This window comes from Thamnophis sirtalis, unplaced genomic scaffold, assembly GCF_051295495.1.
Source record: "Thamnophis sirtalis isolate CommonGarterSnake01/CBP01778 unplaced genomic scaffold, rThaSir2_p1.2 scaffold_6, whole genome shotgun sequence".
In the NCBI taxonomy this organism is placed as follows: domain Eukaryota; kingdom Metazoa; phylum Chordata; class Lepidosauria; order Squamata; family Natricidae; genus Thamnophis; species Thamnophis sirtalis.
The window spans coordinates 61,336,197-61,359,692 of NW_028261386.1; the positions used below are offsets into that span (position 1 = coordinate 61,336,197).

Here is a 23,496-nt window from a genome sequence, read left to right on the forward strand (position 1 = left end):
GCACATGCGCGTGCCAGGTGCTCGCATTAATGGAGCTCCTTGTGCAAGCATGAACACCTGCCACTCACACACATTAACACATTACAAATTAACAGAGTTGAAAGATACCTTGTAAGTCATCTAGTCCAACCCCTTGCCCAAATGGCAGTCCAATCTCTTCTTTAAAGCCTCCAGTGATGAAGCTCTCACAACTTCTGAAGGCAAGCTGTTCCATTAATTGATTGTTCTCACTGTCAGAAAATGTCTCCTTATTTCTACCCTGCTTCTCCTAAAATAAGACCTCCACGGATAATAAGCCCAATCGGGCTTTTGAGCACAGGCGCTAAAATAAACCCTTCTCCAAAAATAAGCCCTCCCTGGAAATATTTAAGCGCATGCGCAGCTGTCCCCGTCATTTCCTCTGGTTTCCTCGAAGTGAGGAGACAAGGCCGGAGGGGTTGTGAGAGGGAGGGGGGACATGCCCCACACACCCCACACGCCGTTATCTAACAGCCGCTCCTGCAATTCCAGTCACCGTGCCCCTTCTGTTACACTAATGGCTGCCACAAAACGAGCGGCAGGCCCAGTGATGCGCCTCACTACTGCAGCAGTGCAACACAGCAGCAGTGATGAAGTGACCACGTTCACCACCTCCTGCAGCTCAAAAATAATAAGACCTTCCCGAAAATAAGGCCAAGTGCTTATTTCAAAAGAAAATAAGACCTGGTAGCTTGAATCTCTCCTTGATCAGTTTCCATCCATTATTGGAAAATAGCTTGACTCCCTTCCCCTGTGGCAGCCCCTCAAATATTGGAACACTGCTATCATATCTCCCCTGGTCCTTCTCTTCACTAGACCTGGAGCTGTGTGCACTCATCCATCCTTGCACAGGCTGGTACCAGGACTCAGCCCAGGAGTTGGGGACCCTTGCCCTAGTGGTCAATATACAGTGGTGGCAGCAGTCAAAACAGCTAATTCAATCTTTGGTTGTATAAACAGAGACCTAGAATCAAAATTGCATGAAGTATATTAGTACCAATTAATAAAACCTTAGTAATATTACACCTGGAATACTGCATCCAGGACTAGGGGTGACATAATAGGAGTATTCCAGTATTTGAGGAGATGCCACAAAGAAGAGCCAACTTGTTATTATAGAAAGGTCAACTTATTTTCCAAAGCACCAGAGGCAGGACAAGAAACAATGGATGGAAACTAATCTAGGAGAGAAGCAACCTGGAATTAAGGACAAACATCCTAATGTGAGAACAAATAACCAGTGGAAGAGGTTTTTAAGAAGAGCCTGGACAGCCACTTTCTGAAATGGTATAGGGTCTCTTGCTTGAGCAGGGGGTTGGACTAGAAGACCTCCAAAGTCCCTTCCATCTCTATGCTGATTATTTGTATTTTTTTAAAAAAAATATTAAAATTATTTCTCTAAAATTACTATGGATCAGGATCTCAGCTATAAAAATAAATTGTTAGTTTTAAAATTTAGTATTTTAAATATTAGCATCGCTACTACTGCCTTGGGGCCCCTTGGTTCTACCATCTGCTATATCATGCTAGATGATGAATAACTTTGAAGTTAAGCCAACCTACGCACAGAGACATAACAGCTTTCCATGCATACAGATCCCTAGATATTTTTCAGGCTAGAGGCAACCACATTTCATCAGCTTTATCACAGGAAATCTAACAGAACAGTTGGGCAGAATTACATTATGTTGCCAGCAAAAGTCAATAGAATTCATGCTGAACTGCAGCCTTAATACTTTCTTGGGAGCAATGCTGAGGGAGTTAAGAAAATGCATTTTTTACTAAGCATAAAAGGTAATGCCACTGTTAAAAGTAGGCACAGGCAAAGAAAGAGCAGTAGGTTGGGGGGGAAAAAACTACATCTACTCACAGGAAGAGGTATATAGAATTCAAGCCACTCCTTGTTTAGTGACTGCAACTGGTTCCATCAAAATGTTCACTAAGTCAACATCACTGGTTATACCATCTAATTCAAGTCAAGTTATATAGTACACTAAGCCTGACCCATGTTTTCCTTTTTGCCCCCTCACAGGGCAGAGAGGTTGTTTATACAAGTAATCTCTTCCTGAGCTGTTTTTTCTCATAATGCAAGTTAACAAGCTCATCCTTATGACTTATATTAGTTGATTAGAACCTCCAGCTGGTTCCTGCTGCTGTCTGAAACTGACCAGACTTTAATCAGTTTCACGCTGAAGGCTTTTGTAGTCAGGCACACAAAAATTGGTCCTAAATGCACATACCTTGGCCTAAAAATGAGTTTTTAAATCACTGTATTTGTAAATGGTCACCATCCAAGGTAATTGTTAAGGGAGGAGTGGTTGTATTGTGCCTGATTCCTTGGACTTTTTTGATGCAACAACTCTACCAAAGGCTTTTTGGAACAGAATAATCTGAAGCTTTCTTATTGCTTCCAATTGCTTAATTGTAATCTGCTTTCAGTTTTTAGTTTTGAAAATAGCATTAAACTTTCTTTTAAATAAATAAATAAATAAATAAATAAATAAACCCATTAGCCTGTGGGATCAGAATTGGAGAACGCCACCATTCTCCACAAGTCTACTCATTGATCTCCTAGCTGCCTATGAAACCAGTAGCACCTATGGCAGAAATATGGGGTTGGGTTATGCGCCTATGTAATAAAAGAAGCCCTCTGCTGTTCTTCTGGGTTTTCTGCACAAGGGACAGGTCCTTCACCGTTTGATCGGGTAAATGAGGTATTTGGACATTGTTAAAAGGCTACATTGGGTTGCTTTATGTTTTTCTAACATTTTGCTGGGGTGCCTTTTAGATTTTGAGTCTCAGAATTTTCCTGATGAGGATCTCTGCCTGCTTGAGGGAACCACAAATTGCTTACACAGTTCTGTTCCACAAACAGTGACTCTGCAGAAAAGCAAGTGACTGGCCCTGCTGGACCCAATCCTGTTGCCTAACTCTGCAGTAAGGTAAGTAACGGCCAGGTTGGGCTAAGGCTTTTTTATGTAAGTCTTTGAAACCAATATGTTTCTGTTTGAAATATTTGTATGTGTCATTTGTGTATTTGTTGACTGATATGGGTGATGTGCAGGTTTACCAGCTAGACAGTCATAGGTATGTAAAATGCTAAGTGAAAATGGCCACAGTAGCAACTCCATAGCTATTACAATAATTTAGAATGACTGGATATTCAAAGAATAATATGAAAAACCTTTGGCAAATTATACATAAAGATATCAGTACCATACAGTGGTAAAATACTGGCATTGAAATCAGTACTGATATATGTTTATAAGATTTTAGAATTACAAGAATTTAGATGCTAAAGTATCAATTCTGTATGTTCAGATTTTTTAAAAAAATAAATTTGATTCTTCAACAGCATACTCTATACTTCTGTTTCGTGTCTAAATTTCTCCCGCTCAAAAGAATCTAATAATCTGTAGGCTTCATTGAAGTTTAACAATCTAAATAGCATTGATATTTTTTGTCCTTTGAGGGGAGTATTTGTCAGGTAAGATAAAAGAACTGGAAGACTTTAACAAGGGTGAAAACATTAAGAATGAGATTTAAGTGTTTTCCCATAATCTCAATTGATTCTCATCTGCAAATACTAATCCATGCAATTACATTGCAAGAACAAAGCTGAAAAGACCCATTTGCCGTGTAGCTTTTAATTCTGCTCTGATTCTAAAGAAGCTAGAAACAATGTCTAAAATTACAGTAATGTCCTATACTTTCAGGAAAAAAATGTACAGACTGAACTTTGAGCCAGTTACGCTGATTTTTTTGAACTGAATATACTTTACAATAGTCTTTAAATATTTTTCACATTTGCAACATAATTTAATGTTATACTGACCACCAGGAGGCACTACATGATTGGTTTCATCCTATAGCAGTGTTTCTCATCCTTTCAGATATCACCCTGGATTATCTTGCTAACTGAGGAATTCTGGGAGTTTCATGCATATGAAAATTGCCAAGATTGAGAAACACTGTACAACAGTTTTGAGACTCACAGCTTAACTGTGCTTTTGTGTTGCTTACCATTAAAGGGGGGGGGGGGGAATGCAATGATGAATTGTCAGATTATTTGCTTTCTTTGAATAGCAGTAACCAAGAAATATATTTATTTTTGATATAATTAGTTGAGTGGGTGTTATTTTAAGACAGAAACTACAACTTAGTTTCAGTTTCTAATTTCTTGTCTTAGATATCCTGATCCCCACCCATAACAAATGAAATGACATTGCTGGACTCCTGTGAGAAATTTGTGAGTTTGCAAGATTCTGGTTTGAAGCAGCAAAAAACGGCCTCTTCTTTACAGTCCTCTGGTACAGTCCTCCACTTTGGCATAACATGAACAACATATAAAAGACAAGAATGATTTTTTTTTAAAAGATAGAACAGAGCACTTTAAGTAAATCAATGTAAACTTTATAGATAGAAATGCCCTTTAACTGAAAACCAAAGAGGCTAAACTCTTAAAATTACTTGGGGAGACTGTTATGTACATTATCTACCACCCGATTCATTTCAAAATGCTATTGTATTAAAAGTCCAGGGAGGTCAAGAAGAGAAGAAATAGTATAGTGAGGAATAGGAGATGTTTCCTTGGGAACTATTCCAGTTTTATTTATCCAAACGGTTGCCTTTAAACCTGCATTCAACCCTCCTTGGATGTCCGTGTCTAAAGAGTCTCCAATCATCACACAGTCCTCAGCCTGGACTCCTAGAAGTTCACAACAGTGAAGGAAAATGGATGGCGATGGTTTCTCTTCTTTCTGCTCTCCTCCTACAACAATTGCATCAAAAAATTCCTGACAGGCACAGGCTTCGATCTTTTCTCTTTGTGTCTCAGTGTCTCCATTTGTTAGCAGAAGCAAAGGGGCAACTTTTTTGAGGTCCCTGAGGATCTTGCGTGTTTCCTTTGTCAAAGTCAAGTGCTCCAGGCGGGTAGTCTTCCAAAGAAAATAACATTCTCTAGCCAGCTTCTGATTGGCTGTTCCTCCCTTTACTTCTTGTATAGCTCCTTCCCAATGTTGGATCCTTAGATTAGTAATGGATATTTTAGATGGATCAAAGCATTCTTTGGACAGCTTGGCTTGGAACCTTTCACACACCATGTCAGCTTCTCTTTCAGTGTAGTGATACTCATATTGTAAAATTCTGATTACCTATGAAAACAGAGAAATAAAAACAATGTAAGATTGGCTGAAGTTTCCTTCTGATGCCTTCCAGAAGTGCTGGAATCTAACTTCCAGAATTCCTAGCCAACATACATGCATACTGGATAGGAAGTTTGGAAACTGTAATTTAATAAAGTTAGAGCAGTGTTCCCGAGGCTTGACTGTTTCTTACACATGTGGAGTTCGGTTTATAGATTTCCCAGCTAGAAGTTGCTAAGGTTGGGAGGCATTGCTGTAGAGTCAAATGTCAGTGTTCACCATTTTCTCTTTGACAGATTGTTTAGCAATGAATTGTTTTTATTATAGAGTGATGAATAAATTGCAGAAAAAAGAGAGGAAAATAAAATGTTGTGGTTTTGTGTATTTGTATGAATGTACAAGCGTGCCAAACATCCCTGTCCTTCTGTCCCCAACTATTTGTATTCGTTTCTTTTGTTCATATCCATGTTTATATTTATACCTGCTATCTTGTACATGTTTGACAAACTAAAAATACAAATATAAATTTTAAACAATGTACAATATTTCTATACAGAAGAATACTTGTACAAACGTATTTTAGAAAAATGTCAGTAAAGTTAATAAACAATTAGAATTCTAATTGTATTTTCTCCCATAGATCATAAATGAGTTTCCCAAAAATATACCCCATGTGTAGAAAACTGCTTATGAGAGGGAGTAAGGAAGGGGGAGAGGGGGCAGAGATGGCTCTGCTTTAAGGTTCTTCCTCCAAGAGAGTGCTAAAGTTACATAAAAAAAAACACATATTGTGGAAATGTGGAATATATGTTTCAAAAATGTTACCAGCTGTAAGTATGTGTGTGAGTTCCATAAAGCAGCAGGATTAAATTAATCTAAGTCTCCCAGTCAGGTACAGTATTAACTTGGAGGCCTGCTATATTGCAAAGAGCTTCCCTCCCACTGTAGACACCTGTAGCAACAGAAAAGGGTTTTTTTTTAAATGGTGAAGCTCACACATGTCAAGTGGTTTTTTTTAGCTGGTGCTATTGAAAATGTTCAATTTTCCCTGCATGGGAAATTAACTTGATGATGAAAAGACCATAATCAATGTGCAGCTTGAACTACAGCATGTCCCATTTTCAAAAGATAGCAAAGCATGTGGAACACATTCGTTCTGCTGATGCACCAGAATGAGATGTGGAGCCGTGATTTAAATTCAAAAGGCTTTCAAGAGCTAAAATAAACATTTTAGGGTGACCCCCCCCCTCTGCTAATCAGCCTCTTGCAACCTCTACTTATGTGTTTCCCTTCCTCGTGCACGGGAGGAAGGAAGACGGGCGAATGGCAAGTACCTCTGCAATGGCTGCCCTGCTTGCAGACACAGTGTCGATCAAGGTGTTGTCCAAGTCAAAGAAAAGAGCTTTGATCCCATGCAGCCCATAGCGGCGGTTTTGCCCGGCGCCCGCCAGATCCCGATCTGTAAGCTCCGAGGCTGATTGGCTCATTTGCTCGCTTGGTTGGCGTAGAAACGAGAGACCGACATCCGAGTTCAACCGGACCTCCGTGGCTGTCGCCGTGGCGTGTTCCGCCGTGCATTAGATTTGCATACTCATTCGTCCGCGCTCACTTATGTATGTCAGGTTGTTTTTTTCCCCCTCTTCCCGCTAATTTGGGGACGCCTGTGAAAACCAATAGAGAAAGCTCGTAGTTAGTTTTGCCTTTGACACATCGCTTTCTGGTGTCACTTTCCCCCACACTTCATTCATTCATACATTCAAGACTTGCTCCTTTTTTGAGTTCTGATTTCACATGAACATGTCGATGCTTGGAGTTTTCGCTCATGCAAGGCAAAGGGGCCCAAGAGTGGTTTTTTTTTGCCGATACGAACCTCCTATATTAATTGTCACTGAACAATTAATGGAAGACCACCAGGATTAATGATTAAAATGGGGAGCTGGAAAAAAAAATCTCACCAGAAAACATCGGCCAGCCGCGTCCTTCGAAACTACTGTCTAGAAAAGTAAATGAATACGTCTGCGGAATCACCGAGCTCATCTGGGCCGCATTGAACACCCTTTCGTTAAGACAATCAAAGCCTTACATCTTTCCCATTCGTTTCAACGGATAGCGGCCACCCTATATCGCGTTCAACGTTGTAAAATCCTCACCCCGGAAGTGAAAAGGCGAGCAAGAGAGTTTGCCACGCTCCGGTTTTTACGTAGTGTACGCGTAGCCTTTTCTCGCTAGAGACCGGGAGGGGGAGGGGCTAAACAGAACGTGAATTGGAATTGGCATTCTCCCCGCCCATTCTCCCCCCTCTCTTGGTGGAGGAGAAGAGCGCGTGCGCGGCACTGACGAACGCGGCCTCCGCCTCCCTCAGGTTCCCTCTCTCGGTCGCCCTCGCGGGGGCAGCGTGCTGTCTTTTGAGCTGCAGATCAGTGGCTGGTGGTCACTTGAGTCCGACGGGGCGGTAGCATAAGTGTATTCCTGGGGCCCAAGTGCCTGATTGTAGCTAGAGCAAGAGAAGAAGAGAAATATATATTTAATATATATCTTGGTCTGATAATGCCTTGTCTGATATTCTGCAATGTATGTTTCCAGAAGCCCCGAGGAGCCGCTCTAAATTTCAACCTGACCAACTGCGGTCATGTCATCTGTGGGCAGTGTCTCCAGAAAGGTAACCTGCCCCAGGGGTGGCAGGACCTGGTAGCCTGTTGATAGCCAAGTGATATTCACTGGAGCTTGCTCTTTCCATTGGCTGGGTTCACACATTGGGTTAAGGCGTTAAGCCATGGTACTATGATTGCTTGGGTTGAACCTGGTTAACTGCGGTTTATTAAACTGCTGGATTAAGCTATGTATCGCAATAGGTGAATCAAGTCATTAAATTGTTTTGAGGGCATTTCTGACCATAACTCGGGTGGCACTCTTCAAATTACTATTCAAACATTTATAGCTTTAATATGATTTTTTAAATTTTGTTAATGATAGTTTTGATTTTTCATCTGGAGCCCTCAGAGTTGGATATAAAGAAAGACAGGGACACATGTATATTAGGATATATAAGGTTAGGTGCATATCAATTTTGAAAAGTTATCTAGGGTTGATATTGATTCCTGGTAATTACTTCAAAATCAAGAATAGTAATTTATAAGAGACAGGAGATTAGTTAGCACTTAGGACAGTGATAGCGAACATATGGCACGCATGCCTGAAGTGGCATGTGGAGCCATGTTGCCTGGCACATGTGGCATCGCCTGTTCCTCTTTTAGATTTCTGGCATGCATGCATGCATGATGATCAGCTGAACTTTGTGTGTTTGGTAGTGCCAGAAACGAAGACCAGCTGGTGTTCATGAACGACTGGAAACCGGAAGTTCATTTCCAGGGGTGTACATGCCCCCTAGGCCGCTCCTCTTCCGGATTGCCGCCCTAATAAGTGTATCCTAATATACAGGCATGTGCGCTGCTCGCTCCCTTTTTGGCACTCAGTGCCAAAAAGGCTCGCCATCACTGACTTAGGATGTTCTCTTGCCCTTATTCAGATCTTCTCAATAGTGTAAATTACCAAAGGACATGGTCCTGAAATTTTAAAATTGGGAATGTGCTAATTTTGCCCCAGTGTTTCTATAAAATGAAAGTTGAATCCTCTCATCCAAATCATAGACTTCTCATGTTTGAATAAATAATATTGATACACAGAGGCAAAAAAGGACTAAAAAACCCCAATTTCAGCCTAAACAAAATCCTGGCAAACCAGAAATTCTGGGGCAGATAGATGCTTGAAAAAACACTGCTGCCAAGTCTACATCAATTTTGTGCTTTTGTTCATCTGCTAATGGAAGGGGTTCCAGATTTCCTATTTTGGTGTTTATTGTTTAGAATTTTGTCTTTTTCATCATCTTAAAAATAGTGATGCTGCTAGTGAGAAGCGGCCATCCATTTACCTTGGGAAATAAATCTCTACTCCATACTTCAGTGCAATGAAAGGAAACTTCCTGTCTTTTTTCTCTTTAAAAATGTTTTCACCAGATACCAGGTTCATATTTTAATTTAAAATTCTCTGATAATGCTCCAGCTACTACCTTACCTGTTAATAGTTGGCACCAAGAATAATAATGTACAGAATAAACTCAAATGTTTTTATATATAAATATAAAAGTGGGTTGAGATCCAGATATTTTCAAGGCAGTTCCAAGTGAATTGGTCTATTTGGTGCAGATAAACAAGGGGCCTGCTGAGGCTTCCCACATACAGAAAGATCTGACAAAAAGGGGCATTTCATGGAATATTCACCCTATAGAATAGTTTGTCCCGGGAGGCAACAGTGATCTTTGCTCTTTCAATATTCCAGAATCTTGCTAACCTGTGTTTTTCTCAAGGTCCGTCCAAAGCTATATCATAAAGAAGTGATAGAGTGCTGTGAATGAATGGTGAATGAGGCTGACATTATCTTATTGTAATAATGATATAATGAAATGACTGTTGCTTTGTTTTTATATTACTGATTTTTATCTTGGATATTTTTCAACTGTAACCTTAAGAATTCATTGTGACTGAAGTGATATAAAGTCCCATAAATAAAAGCCAGCAGCTTCACATTTGGTCACGTTTCTTTTTAAATCATCCAACATATTAGTAAAACATTCACAAATGTGTTTTCTAACCCAATACCTGGGGAATGAGCTAGGTTTTTACAGACTTGAATATCAGCAGGACTAGGTCAACTCAGTTTGCCAAGGCTAAGTTTTTCCATAATGTACTGGATCTATTGCGACAGAGTACTTCGGTCTCATAAGATGACACTGGTTTAAATATGAGATCTGGAGCATATTGTTCATTTTTACTGGATGGGTAGAAACTGGGCAAAAATTAGTTTAGAAAAGCTAATTAAAACGTGGAATTCTTAATTGCTGTCTGAACTTGTTTGTTTGCAGATGTTTTATTACCCAACTAGATTGCCTCATCAATGCAATTCACATTGATGTTACCTAGTTGGATAATCAAAAATCTGGAAACAAACAGCTAGCTCAGAAAGCACCAGAAAGTCTACAGTTCAACCTTGAGGTACACACCTTCTAATGACACAGTTGAAGTAGTCCTTGCATTACTGGGAAAGGCCCATTTCTGGTCAAATCTGAATATTTTGTTTAAGAAATTTTCATATAATTATTAAGGCCTTGTCTAAACATCTGTATTGCAATTATGTTTTAAAAAAGCATGATGAATATGCTGCTTTAAAAAAAAAAAGCTAATATAATTCCAAGTTATAATTATGAATGACACAATACAGAATGCAATTTATTAGATGTTACAATTTGTCAGTAAACTAATATATAGTACAGCATGCATTTATGTTGATTTTATAGGTAAAAAAGGTGATTGCATGATTTGCAGAGTTCCATGTCGTACAATACTCCTTTCAAAAAAGGTACAGAAAAAGTTACAAATAACTACCTTTTATTCAGTAATTGCAAAATGATGTAAGTATTATAATGTATAAAGTAATGTATATTTTCATATACATTACAGAAATACCTACCATGTAATATGCAATAATGATTAATGTGTTGTACTAGATAGGAACCATTTCAAGACCACTTTTAATTATAGAAGCTTTTGTTGAATGATTTGGATCTTGTCACTCTCCCTCAGACCCAAACTACTTTACATGGAGTAGCTAGCCAGAGAGGTATCCAGAAATCTTCATGTAAACAAAAAGACAGAAGCATTCCTTAAATGCTGGGAAGAAGTATTGAGAAGAGAATCAGGTTGACCTCCTCCCTGTCCAATTGGGCTACAAGAGGGAAGGGAAGAAAAATACCATCAGACTTGCAGGTTTCTATTATAATGTAACGTAATGTAATGTAACCTAATATAACAACATTTCATTACATTACATTAATAGTTTTAATCTTCATCTATTTGGAGAAGGAATGCTATGCACATGGCTTTGAATTCCTAGAAGGAAAACAGACTAAGTGTTGATGACAATGGTACAGCATTTTAAATAAGTGTATTCTGATCATGGACCTGTAGCCAAATATGTAAATATAGCGATATTTTTGGTAGTCTCCGTTAGAACCGTGACTTGGAATGTTTTCTTTTTGAGTGATGCACACTAGACTTATAAATAACCTTTCGGTAATTTCATAAATATATCTCTAAAGAAATTAGTATTTGTATTACTGAGCAGAGTTGCTTATTTAAATACTTGAGTTTTATGTATTTATTTGGTACAGGTGAATTCAGATATCCAGTCACTCTTTATGGGATTAGATGGGTTATGCAGAAAATATTCCAAAGAAATCACACAAGTGAGTTATCTGAATTATTCTGAATATTTTTCATTATGAATACTGTATGCTAGATCAGAATTTCCCAAACTGCTGGTTCATGGTGTCCTTAATTTCTCAATAAATTTTTCCACAATACCTTGTGGTTCCCAAGCTGGGATACCCCAATGAACTCGCAGAAGTTAATGTATGTCTGATGGTTGCGTGTTTCCCTAAAACATTTAAAATATTCTGTGATTCTCTGTGAGTTCACTATGAGTTTGCATGGTTTCAGTACCATTATAATCTTTATCACCAAACTGACTACCAGCAAAAAATTGGATTTAGTATTGGTTTGTAATAAGATTAAGTTGCATCAAATAGTTATGACCTTTCATGTAACACTAATAGAAGATAAAATATAATTTTGATATGTAGTATTGAATATAAATGAAAATCTAGGCATGTTTTATCCATTCTGTGTAATGTTTAAATGTAATAAAACTATAAAATTGTATTATTAAATATACAATATCTTGCAAAATATGAAATTATAACATACATAGTAAGAATTTCCTGGCTGCAGTCACCCTTAGTAGTCAGAATTCCTTAAGCAAAAATTGGATAGTGGCACAAGTAAAGGTTTTCAGAAAATCAGGGAATTAGGTGATCCAAGCTGAAATATGGTTTAGCTGTGACCAGTGGTAAAGAAAATTAGTTGAACATTATTTTCCATGCTTGCAAGTAGTGCTATGGCCTTAAAAAGAAGAAAGACTTAAAAAAATAAGATGATAAGTCCCTTGCTAAAACAACATCATTTGCATATAAGGATTATATTGTAGTAATAAAAAACAGGATTCATCATTTATTATTCATGCTGAAATGTGTCTACAGATTAAGAAGTTCCCATCAAAGGGAGTGGAGGGAAGAAATGGTGTAGAGCCACATTCCTTCAGAAATTACTTAAGGAGCCTTGAGTGTTTTTTTCTTTTTTTCATGAAAAATAAAGCACTTACACCAAACTTTTATGGCATTTCCTGTTTTTAGGAATGTTTGCATTCTGGCTAAACTCACATTTTATACTAAGACTTAATGTGGTTTTAACTTAACATGTAAATTGTTCAGAATATTATGGCTTAGCATATATGAATTAGAAATATGGTTCATGCAATAATACAATAGCTTAATGTTGTGGCCCAGCAGGATCCGGTTGAGCTGCTGATGGACTTGGATAGCGAGGAACCATATGAGTTTGCCAGGGAAGATGTGGAGGACCCTGGACAGGGTTCAGACTCAGAGCAGGGATCAGAGAGGCTGGTTGGCCATTAGGAGGCGCCTGAGGCATGGAGCAGTGGGAAGATCAAAGGCAGTTTGTCCTTGATGCAAGATTAAGAAGGGCGGAGAAACGGAAGCAGCAGCTCCGGAGGCAGACTCAGATACGATAATTAAGCCCAGGTGGTTGTGGCTTGGCCCCTCCCAAGAGAGTATATAAGTGGAGAAGTTGGGAGGGGACATTTGCAGGACACAACAGTTTGAAACAGTATTGGAAAACTCTGTCTGTTCTTGTATCTGTGCTTGTTGGATTTTGGGTTGCTGCCAACTATTCTTGCATGTGAGTCTTGTCTGAGCCTTCAGCCAAAGGAGTCGATAACTCCGTGATTAAAGAGTGGCAAACAGCCAAGTCTGTGTCTGGGTGATTCGCAGGTCGGAGAGGGGGTCAGAACAGTTTTGTGTCCTGCCCCATACAAAACAAAAGCTACATTGAGCCACCATGGAACAGCTCCGTGCTGACAATGCTCCACTGGCACAGCAGCTGGCTTTGCTGGCTGGCCAGATAGCTCAGCTTCAAGGGCCTGTTATTCCCCCCCCCCCCCCCAGCCTCAGAGGAAATGTCCGGTTGCCATGCCTGACAAGTTTGACGGCACCCAAGCCATGTTTCCAGGTTTTTTAGGACAATGCCAGCTTTTTATCAGTCTGAGAGTGGAGGACTTTCCCACTGACCGGGCTAAGGTGGGATTCATTATCAGCTTGCTCTCAGGCTCCGCAGCTCGTTGGGCTCCTCCTTTGTTGTCCCAGGCTAGCCCTTTGCTGGATGATTTCGGGGGTTTTGCGATCATCTCAGACTCATGTATGAGGACCCCATTAAGGAGGAAACAGCCACCAGACTGCTCAAGACGCTGCAGCAGGGCCGGAGCTCCTTGCAGGACTATTGTAAGTGAATTCCGGCTCCTTAGCCAAGATTTGGCTTGGAATGAGGCAGCCCTCATGGACAGCTTTCAAGATGAGCTGTCGGACGACCTGCAGGATGAGCTGGTGCAGGTGGACAGGCCACCAACGTTCAACACGCTGATCCACCTGTGCTTGCGAATAGACGCTGGTTGCAGAGGCGGGGGCTTTGCTACACGTCCCAGGAGACCAGTGGGGTGCCAATCCCGCAGGAGACCCCAGCTCCACGGGAGGAGCCCATGGATTTGGGTGCCGTTAAACCCTGCTTGTCACGAACTGAGATGGACAGACTGCGCGCAGGGGGGGTTGTGTTTTTATTGTGGGGATCTTGGACACCTGGCCACAGTTTGCCCCAAGAAGAGTAGGGGGCCTGCAAAGTCTGGGGCCTACCCCTCAGCTCCAGAACAACTTGTCAGGAAACAGGCAGAGCCCGATCTGAGGGAGACCTTAGGTCGGGCGCACACTGAAATAGAGATTGACGGCCCTCCCCAGCACATGATCTTGGCAGCACGCATTCTCCTGTCTGATAGTCCGCCGGGGATTCCAGCCCACGCCCTAGTCGATTCCAGGGCTACCACGAACTTCATGGACAAGGCGTTTGCGACCAAGTATGCCGTCCCTCTGTGTCCGGTGGACCCACCGATGCTGGTCGAGACCATTGATGGCTGGGTGCTCCTGTCTGGGCCTATCAAGGCCGCCATGCAACCCTTGCACCTGGTCCTCGGGGATCACAAGGAGGCCATCCAGTTTTACATTGCTTTGGGCCTGCATTTCCCTGTGGTCCTGGGCTTGGCTTGGCTGCGGGCGCACGACCCTCAGATTTATTGGTCCCAGAACCTGGTCACGTTCCCGTCCCTGCAGTGTGTCGACCATACCCGTCACATCTGTGCAGGCAGGTGCTCAGTTCGCCCCGTGTGTCCTTGCTGCCAGACTTAGCGGAGTTCGCGGACGTCTTCAGCGAGCAGAAGGTGGACCAAATGCCACCGCACTGGCCTTATGACTGCCTCATTGATTTGGTACCGGATGCGAAGCTCCCCGTGGGTCCCCTGTACTCCGTGTCTGACCTGAAGTTGGCCGCATTGCGGGACTTTCTGGACAAGAACCTTGCCTGGGGTTTTATCTGGCCCTCATCTTCGCCACTGTCTGCCCCTGTCTTGTTCGTCAAAAAGAAGACTGGGGATCTGGGACTCTGTTGCGATTATCGTCGCTTGAATGCCATTACGGTGCGCAACCGTTACCTGCTGCCCCTGACTCCTGAGTTGTTGGAGCGGCTCCGGGAGGCGACGGTGTTCACGAAACTAGACTTGCATGGCGCTTATAACCTGGTCCGAGTCTGGGCGGGGGATGAATGGAAGATGGCCTTCGGCACCCAGTACGGACATTTTGAGTACACAGTCATGCTGTGGACCAATGCCCCGTTAGTCTTCCAGCACTTTATGAATGATATCTTCTGGGACCTCTTGGATCAGTTTGTCGTAATTTATCTGGACAACATTTTGATTTACTCGACTTCTCAGAAGGATCATCATCAGCACCTACGCCTGGTCCTGCAACGACTCCGGGAGCATCGTTTGTTTACAAAGTTGGAGAAGTTTCAGTTCTGGCAGACTACCATTGAGTTCCTGGGGCACTGTATCTCCTCTGAAGGAATTGTGATGGAGCCGGGCAAGGTAGAGACGTTGCGCATTTGGCAACCTCCTTGGTGAGTGAAAGATGTCCAGCGACTCCTCGGATTTGCCAACTACTACCGGACCTTCATCCCCAGCTTCGCTTTCCTGACCGTGCCCCTCACTTGGCTCCTGCAGAAGAAAGTGTGATTTCGCTGGGGGCCCACAGAACAACATGCGTTCGAGGCCCTGAAGCATGCCTTCATGAAGGAGCCGATCCTGAAGTACCCTGATCCCCATCGTTCATTTGTGGTGGAGGCGGACGCGTCTGATATCGCGGTGGTGATTTGCAGGTTGGTGGGGGGTGTCAGAATAGCTTAGCATAATGTGTACTTTGAGTATCCATTTTGTCTACAGGTGATCAGTTCTTTACATTCATATTGGTAAAGTATTATGTTCGTACATGGTATGCAGTTTAGGATGAAACATTTCTGAAAGTTTGAAAGAAAAAGTAATCTTTAATGTTTGCTGCACTCCCACATCAATATGGTGCTTAGGAGTTAAATATAGACTTAGATATTTAATTTCTGTTAGATTTGTATTGCCTTCTTATAAATATTTTAACACTGTTTAACAATATCAATAATTGTTCCTGTGTTTTCTTAATTGTTAGATTGCCCAGTTTCAGGAAAAACACAGAAGACATTTATTAACACATTACAAAGAAAAGGTACTTTGGATTCATGTTGAATTGAATATTGTAGTATACTGAATCTTGATGAAGTCACATTCCTGGTGTGATATGTATAAAAAATATATACTGGATCAAGTAATGTACTGTACTAAGTTTTTTGGTACCTTATCTAGCAGTTAAAATATTTTGCCTGAGTACTGATTCCTTAGTCTGGAATATTTCCATTAAACAACTGTTGACCATTAAACAACCGAGTTTTATAAATGACAAGAAATAATACAGAATTTAAATTACTGAAATAGATTATTCCATTCAGATTGCAAAACTGGAAACATATCTTAAGAGAGCATCACAACAAATCCAGCATATACAACAATTGCAACAGTGAGTATTTTAATTATTAATATTGAATTTTGAATAGTTTCAAAGACATTTTGTATTTTTAAATAAGAATAATCCATTATAATAATTTATTTTCCATGAATAGTAACTTTTACTTGAAAACATACACCTGGACATTAGGAAAAATCATGATTAAGAAAAATAGCATGTTGTCTTATATTATCATGGAATCAATTATTCCATTATTTGAAATTTAAAATTGGTATGTATGTATTTGTGTATATAATATTTATAACATATAAACTTTAAAAAAAACTTAAATATTTGACCCAAGCTTAATATTTTTACCTTATTCAATTATTTAAATATTCAACATATTTTATCAGTCGGAATTCATCAAAGGAGGTAGAAGTGCCACCTTCAGTAAGGAAAGTAAGTTTTTTCTTTCTTCTTTATATACCAAGATACAAATAGTTCCAGTTATCATTCTACTGTTAAATGTTAGATGAGCTTTGTGGAAAACATTCTCTGTTATTTAGGATACTTCTTATCTTTACTTCTTAAAGGCACACATGCTGAGGTGATCACTAATTGTTTGAAAAGCAATGATGCTCAAATTACATATGAAGTATAAGATGAGACTATAAAATTGACAGCTATTGCATTTTATTTTTGTCTATAATCTGTTGCTTGAATTTAACTAAAAAACTAGTATTTGGCAACTGCTGCAATTGAAGTGAGTGTATCAGTGGTGGGTTGCAAATCCCATTCCAACCCCGTACGGTTGGAACGGGGCCGGCAGCATCCTCATGGATGTGCGCAGTGCATGCATGTGTTCAAGTGCCTCTGTGACGCTCTAGCTGCTCCACGGAGCATCGCGCAGGCGTTGTACACACAATGTGCCTGCGCGGAAGGGCAAAAGCCTTTAAACTCTGGTAAGGAGCTTGGGCAGGCGGGTGGGCCCTCCGAAGCACCATACCAGAACGGTATCCAGTGCTTTGGGCTGGCTCCGGTACGCGTGTACCGGGGCGTATCGCCTGCAGCCCACCACTGGAGTGTATAGTTCATTCTGATCTGTTCCCTCATATTTAGTTTAAAAAATTGCCTACATTAAATGATTTCAAGGAAAGAAGCTTGCAAGTAATGGTTTCCTATTTTTATCTGCAAACTGGGAAAGTTTCAGCTGATAGCCTTTGACATATGTATGTCAAAGACATGATATGTATACATATCATGCTATTTTGTTTGGGGGTAAACGGTATTGCACAAAATACGGAAAAGTTGTAAGGGTAAGCCAAAAAAACAGGCTCAAGAAGGAGAAAAAGTGTAATTAAAGTTTATTTAACTGATCCTTGTTTAGCAGACTGAATTCAAAGGATCCAGCTTTTGCTGGATATCTCTGGAATGATGGGCATCCAAAATAGTTCAGATGAGGCTATTAAATTTATTTTACCTGTTTTTGAGGCTCTCATTTACTCCTACTGATCATGATTTTTTCAGTGTTTGCAAATGTTGCAGTGTTCAGGTAGTCCTTGTCTTACAACAGTTCATTTAGTGACCATTCAAAGTTACAGAAGCACTGAAAAAAGAGACCTATGACCGTTTTTCACACTTATCACCATTGCGGCATCCCCATGGTGATCAAACTTCAGACACTTGGCAACTGATTCATATTTATGACAGTCGGGTGATCCCCTTTTACAACCTTCTGACAAGCAAAGTCAATGGGGAAGCCAGATTCAGTTACAGCTATTAAGGTTCATTGAAGGGCTGTGGGGAGAAAGGTAGTAAAATGAGGCAAAATTCATTTAACAACTGTCTCACTTAGCAAATTTTGGGCTCAATCGTGGTCATAAGTCAAGGACTACTTGTATACAAAAGCGCACATGCACTGACTTTCTCCCCTCCCCCCTCCTCTTACTTTCTAATTTGTAATCTTCCATATGTCAAGGACACCATCAGATGGAGCCAATGATACTAATTCTTCCAACTATCAAGGCTTTAGTCAGTTGAGGCTTTCACATACAGTTGTAGGTTTTAGCAGTATAGAGAAAGTACCTTGCAAACCTATATTTTGTTGCCTGCAGTCCACCAAGGAGGAGACATGCAGCATACAAAATGTTTAGACTGACTGTTTCAGATTCTTGCTAGAAGATATTTATAACAGAGGGAGAAAATAATTTATTGTTGAGCCCATTAAAAACCCAGCTCTGTTCTTGTGATTTATCATAGGCTGAACCAAAATTTCTTTTAAGTAATAGAACCTAGTAATAATTCTTCTTAAAAAAGCAGTGCCTTAAAAGTCCTAAGTTCAGTAGCAAGGAAGCAAAAATACTTAATAAAATGAAATAATTACTTATACTATGTTTTTTGTTTATTATATTGTAAACATACAATATAATGTATTGTATTGAATTATACATAGACTGAAACAGTAACTGGCCCAACCAGAATATCACTGATAAATCCACCGCAAAATGGATATATGGGTAAGAGTAAATATTGTTTATTTGTTAATATATACCTTATGTTTGGGTTTAGCATTTCATAACAATTGTTGTTTTCTATATATTGCATATTCTGTCTGCTCCATGTAATTTGGTGAAGGAAGGAAGGATGGATTGATATTACTAATTTTTTTTAATGATAGGGTTAAAAAAAAGAGAAAATTTACAGCTAAGACCAAGTGTAGAAATACGATAAATAGAATGAAAATAGAATGAAAAATGATATAACAGTGAGTAAATAGAATGATATAAATGATATAACAGCGCACACTATTATTTATCCAAATTGTTTCATAAAATTTGTGTTCCAGTCTAAAGAGGGAAGCAAATATTCAAGTTACAATAAAATAATTTGACTATATAAACCTAAATCTTAATAGCCATGGGAACTTCATTTAAGTTCCCATATAGGAGTCCCAGGGCCAGGTTATTAAATCTGGCCGTAAAAAGGAAACTTAATTTTGATAGAGGAGTTAAAGAGCAGATATAAGTTGATTTCTGTATTTGCAGTTTGCATATTGCAGTTTCTGATATTCTCTTCTTGGTTCCCATAAGCTAATAGCGAAATTAGCAGAAAATTGGAAATTGTGGTTCAGTGAGGTCCTTAATAATCTGTGTAGTCCTTATTTAACAATGGCATTTGGGACTATTGGAACTGCTGACTCTAAGCAACATGGTTTGTGATATTGCACTTTATGGCCATGTCACTTTGCCATGACAATTCCAATTCAAATTGCTATCATTATTGTGTTTGGTCACCATTTTATATTTTATATATTAGGTACGTTTTAATATTAGGAGTTTTGATTTACTGTTTGTTTGTCTATTGTATGCTGCACAAAATAACACTATTTGAGTTGGCCGGCAGTATAGATCTATTAAATGAATATAGTACATGCACTTTATGACCCTATGTCCTGGAAGATCACATCTTGGTACCGAAAAGCCATTATTGGAGTCCATAAAACATAGAAGCTCAAGAAAGAATGGGATCCTTTAATGATTAGCAATAGCAATAGCAGTTAGACTTATATACTGCTTCATAGGGCTTTCAGCCTCTCTAAGCGGTTTACAGAGTCAGCATATGGAGAGGGCTGTGCTAACGAGATCTAAGGCACATATTCTAAATATTTTTTGAAGTTTGCAGTTTTTTTCTAGAAATGTATTTTCAGAAAATGGATTACGGTATATAAATTATAATATAATTGAATCTGGAATATTATTTATAGGTAGTGTTACATGCAGAAGTTCTCAATTATCTGGAATGACATTTCAAAGAAACCCAGCAGGATCTATAAGGTAAAATAAACTTTGCAGTGGGATTCAAAAAATGTTTTTTTTCTTCTCATTTTGGTGTTTAAGGCTTATTTCTGCTACCCAGAGCAGATGGTTTAATTGGCTTTGGTTTATTAAGATTTCTTGACAGAACTAGTATAGTGGGAAATTTTAGGCAATAAGTTTTATTAAAACAAGTTCAACCTATATTTTTTCTTTTATAATTACTGAATTAAATACAATTGCTGAATTAAATAGAATATTTTCTTCAACTATTAGCATCTTTCTTTTGGCTTATTTGAATTTAGAGCAGTAAGTCCGCTGCATAGAAGAGACAATGTCTTAGAATCACTATATCTTCTAACAGGACTCTTCCCATTGTATCTATATTATCATTTCCTGAATAATAACATTTCTCAGTTACTCAGTTTGAAATAATGGAAAAAGTCCACTGCTACTGTAGTCAAAATGTGTATTCTACTTTCACTGTTATACAATGTTCTTGGTCATTTTATTACTAGATCATCTCCATTAAAAATGCTCAACAGTGGGAATTCTTACATATCACCATCGCCATTTGTATCATCACAAAACAGTAGAAATCATATCCCAAATACATTTGGACAGAAATCTACTCAGCATTATCAGTCCACATCTGCATCTTCGCTCTCATCTGGGATAAAACACCCAATCACTCTTGTTAACCTTTTACAGAGGCAGCATTTAGGTAGGTGAATTCCCTGAAGAAGTAGAAATAATCCTAGCCAACATTAACTCGCTGCTTTGTGTAAAATATAATCTTTGAGACAATAGTAATGCTTTCTGATATTGACAAATGATGGTATCTTTGATTAAAAATACTGGATATTTATCTGGGCTTCAGCAGCATCATATTATATGTATGGCCCTTGTTTGTCCAGCGAAATATTCTTTTCCTCTTTTCCTCCCCATTCTGCAACCATTACACTTCCTCCAAATCTGCTTTGAAAGGTGTCCTAATCTTTTGGAACAGATTGGGAAGAGGGGACATGGGGGAATAACTGTTCTGCCAATGATGTTTGTTTGTTCTCCTTACTGTAGATGCAAACTTCAATGCAGTCATCTGCTGCTTCTGCAGCTAACTTATATTTATGGCTTTGCTTTACTAACCAAGATGCTAAGTAATAGTTATTGTTATGTACCCAAGTTTTAAAAAAAAAGAACCAAAGCTGCCACATAATAAAGATTTACAACTATGAAATTGCAGGATCCAATCTGAGGTGGTCACCATACCAGAGGTTTGTTCCTGGAGATTGAGAAATTCCCTGAGGATGGGTTCCAGCATGAGTCTGAAAGTTTGGAAAAACAAACCTCTGATTCCGGTGACTGACTAGATTAGATCCTGTTGTAGGTCTCAGAAATCCAGCAGGTGTCCAAAATGTCTGTCTGCCTTACGCAGAGTTTATTTGGCTTTTATACATTTTCAACAAGCAAAGCAAGACCATAGGTAGCAACAGCATCTTATTGGTACATTCTCCTTGTCAATCTCTAAGACCATCCCAGCCAGGGTAGAATCTCACGTAACACAACAGTTCCTGGTAGTGCCTGACTCTACTAATTAGGTGAGCTCATAGACAGTTGAGGTAATTGGTTACTAAGATATGGCAGTTTGCTGCGCATGTCTGTACATAACCTTTGTATAACCTCTGCATCCTGCAACATTATCCTGGGACACATATATTTGTCTTCATTCAACAGTTATGATTGTTTTATAAATCAGTTATTCATATAAGCAGAAATAATTACATCATGTAAGATCTTGGAAGTATATGGTTGTCATAGATTCTGGTTCACAGAAATACACAAATTATTTTGAACTTGACTGATATATATAACTTTTGATGGGTTGTAAGAAGTGTTAACAGATGTTTTATGATAGCTAAACTATGCTCCTGCTCTAATACTTTGCCTATCTTTATAAATTAAATGATTTTGTGATAAATGTGGTTCTTTAAGCATTTGCAGTTAAATGCCTGCCAATTTTATTTGCTTTTTGTCATTACTGTATCAAGGCAGTTTGATTACAATTAACTATGAGAGGGATCTTGGAATCCTAGTGGACAACCATTTAAATATGAGCCAGCAGTATGCAGCACTGCCAAAAAAGCCAACACAGTTCTAGGCTGCATAAAAAAGAGGGATAGGATCAAGTGAATAACGTGAAGGGTTAATACCACTTTATAATGCCTTGGTAAGGCCACACTTGGAATACTGCATTCAGTTTTGGTTGCCACGATGTAGAAAAGATGTGGAGACTCTAGAAAGAGTGCAGAGAAGAACAACAAAGATGATTAGGGGAGTGGAGACTAAAACATATGAAGAACGGTTGAAGGAACTGGGTATGTCTAGTTTAATGAAAAGAAGGACTAGGGGAGACATGATAGCAGTGTTCCAATATCTCAGGGGTTGTCACAAAGAAGAGGGAGTCAAACTATTCTCCAAAGCACCAGAACAAGAAGCAATGGGTGGAAACTAATCAAGGAGAGAAGCAACTTAGAACTGAGGAGAAATTTCCTGACAGTTAGAACAATTAATCAGTGGAACAGCTTGCCTCCAGAAGTTGTGAATGCCTCAATGCTGGAAGTCTTTAAGAAGATGTTGGATAGCCATTTGTCTGAAACAGTATAGGGTTTCCTGCCTAAGCAGGGGGTTGGACTAGAAGACCTCCAAGGTCCCTTCCAACTCTTTTATTGTATTGTATTGTATAACAATTCAATATTTCATTTGAGAGATAAAGATTCTAGTTTGAATTTTCCTTTTATAGGATCTACTAATCTTCCTGGACGCTCATTACAAAAATGAAATTACCTGCAAGCTCCATTTGACCTGAAGAATTCATCTATTCTATATTTTATTTTTATAGAAATGTACATTAGGATTCTAATACTTGATCTGGTTTGATTAAACACTATTCGAGATAAATCTTTTTTGTTGTTTCTATTTATTATACTTTTTTCCCTGGGTAATCTTCCCTCTCCATAACTATGAGTTCTTTGTGACTTCATCTTGATCAACAACTCATACAGAACTGCTTTGTGAAGCAATATGGCACTCTCACTTATACAAGTCACTAAGTGATTATATTGATTCATTTTGCATATTTGAATTGTTTTCTACTGTCCAGTATATCTGGCTTCTATTTAAGCCTGAGTCAACTGTCTTTGAAGGATTTGAGGCAACCTGATATACTTTCTGAAACTAATTGCATTTTTTCATAATGCAAGCATCTTGCTGAGGCAAATCCATGCTGCCTCAATAGGCCTACAATTTGGTGCTATCCAACTTCAGAGATCCAACTTTTGAATTCTGCCCTTTTGGGACAGATAATAAATATCTAGGAAACACTGCAAAATGTGCTAATTTACCAGTATTGGGAAGGTGAAAAAGA

The 23,496-nt window shown here is 39.3% G+C and overlaps 2 protein-coding genes across 4 annotated transcripts; one reads left to right on the forward strand and one right to left on the reverse strand.

The window, feature by feature from the left end:
- Window positions 1–3,246: 3,246 nt before the first annotated feature.
- Window positions 3,247–7,341, reverse strand: NANP (N-acetylneuraminic acid phosphatase). The gene is made up of 3 exons (XM_014076636.2): window positions 7,118–7,341; window positions 6,497–6,823; window positions 3,247–5,171 (listed from the first exon to the last, which is right to left on the reverse strand). The coding sequence occupies exons 2-3, from the start codon at window positions 6,647–6,649 to the stop codon at window positions 4,539–4,541; spliced, it is 786 nt and encodes a 261-aa protein (XP_013932111.2). The 5' UTR covers window positions 6,650–6,823; window positions 7,118–7,341; the 3' UTR covers window positions 3,247–4,538.
- Window positions 7,342–7,515: 174 nt separating this feature from the next.
- RNF212 (ring finger protein 212) lies at window positions 7,516–23,019 on the forward strand. 3 transcript variants are annotated; one of them, XM_087717969.1, is made up of 11 exons: window positions 7,741–7,821; window positions 9,526–9,576; window positions 10,513–10,574; window positions 11,386–11,460; window positions 15,925–15,981; window positions 16,262–16,329; window positions 16,674–16,719; window positions 18,713–18,776; window positions 20,024–20,093; window positions 20,591–20,796; window positions 22,873–23,019. In XM_087717969.1, exons 2-11 carry the CDS (start codon window positions 9,570–9,572, stop codon window positions 22,908–22,910), a joined length of 693 nt encoding a protein of 230 aa, XP_087574095.1. In that variant the 5' UTR covers window positions 7,741–7,821; window positions 9,526–9,569; the 3' UTR covers window positions 22,911–23,019. The 3 variants fall into 3 exon arrangements, with proteins under 3 accessions (XP_087574094.1, XP_087574095.1, XP_087574096.1); XM_087717968.1 differs by lacking the exon at window positions 9,526–9,576 and having other exon boundaries at window positions 7,516–7,821; XM_087717970.1 differs by lacking the exons at window positions 7,741–7,821; window positions 9,526–9,576 and adding an exon at window positions 7,836–8,014.
- The last annotated feature ends 477 nt before the right edge of the window (window positions 23,020–23,496 follow it).

Coding starts and splice junctions, on each gene's coding strand:
- RNF212 (XM_087717968.1), top strand. CDS start 7,710: ATGCCTTGTCTGATATTCTGCAATGTATGTTTCCAGAAGCCCCGAGGA. Junction 11,461..15,924: donor ATTCCAAAGAAATCACACAA/GTGAGTTATCTG, acceptor CTTAATTGTTAG/ATTGCCCAGTTTCAGGAAAA. Junction 16,330..16,673: donor CATATACAACAATTGCAACA/GTGAGTATTTTA, acceptor ATATTTTATCAG/TCGGAATTCATCAAAGGAGG.
- NANP (XM_014076636.2), bottom strand. CDS start 6,649: ATGAGCCAATCAGCCTCGGAGCTTACAGATCGGGATCTGGCGGGCGCC. Junction 5,172..6,496: donor GCAGGGCAGCCATTGCAGAG/GTACTTGCCATT, acceptor CTGTTTTCATAG/GTAATCAGAATTTTACAATA.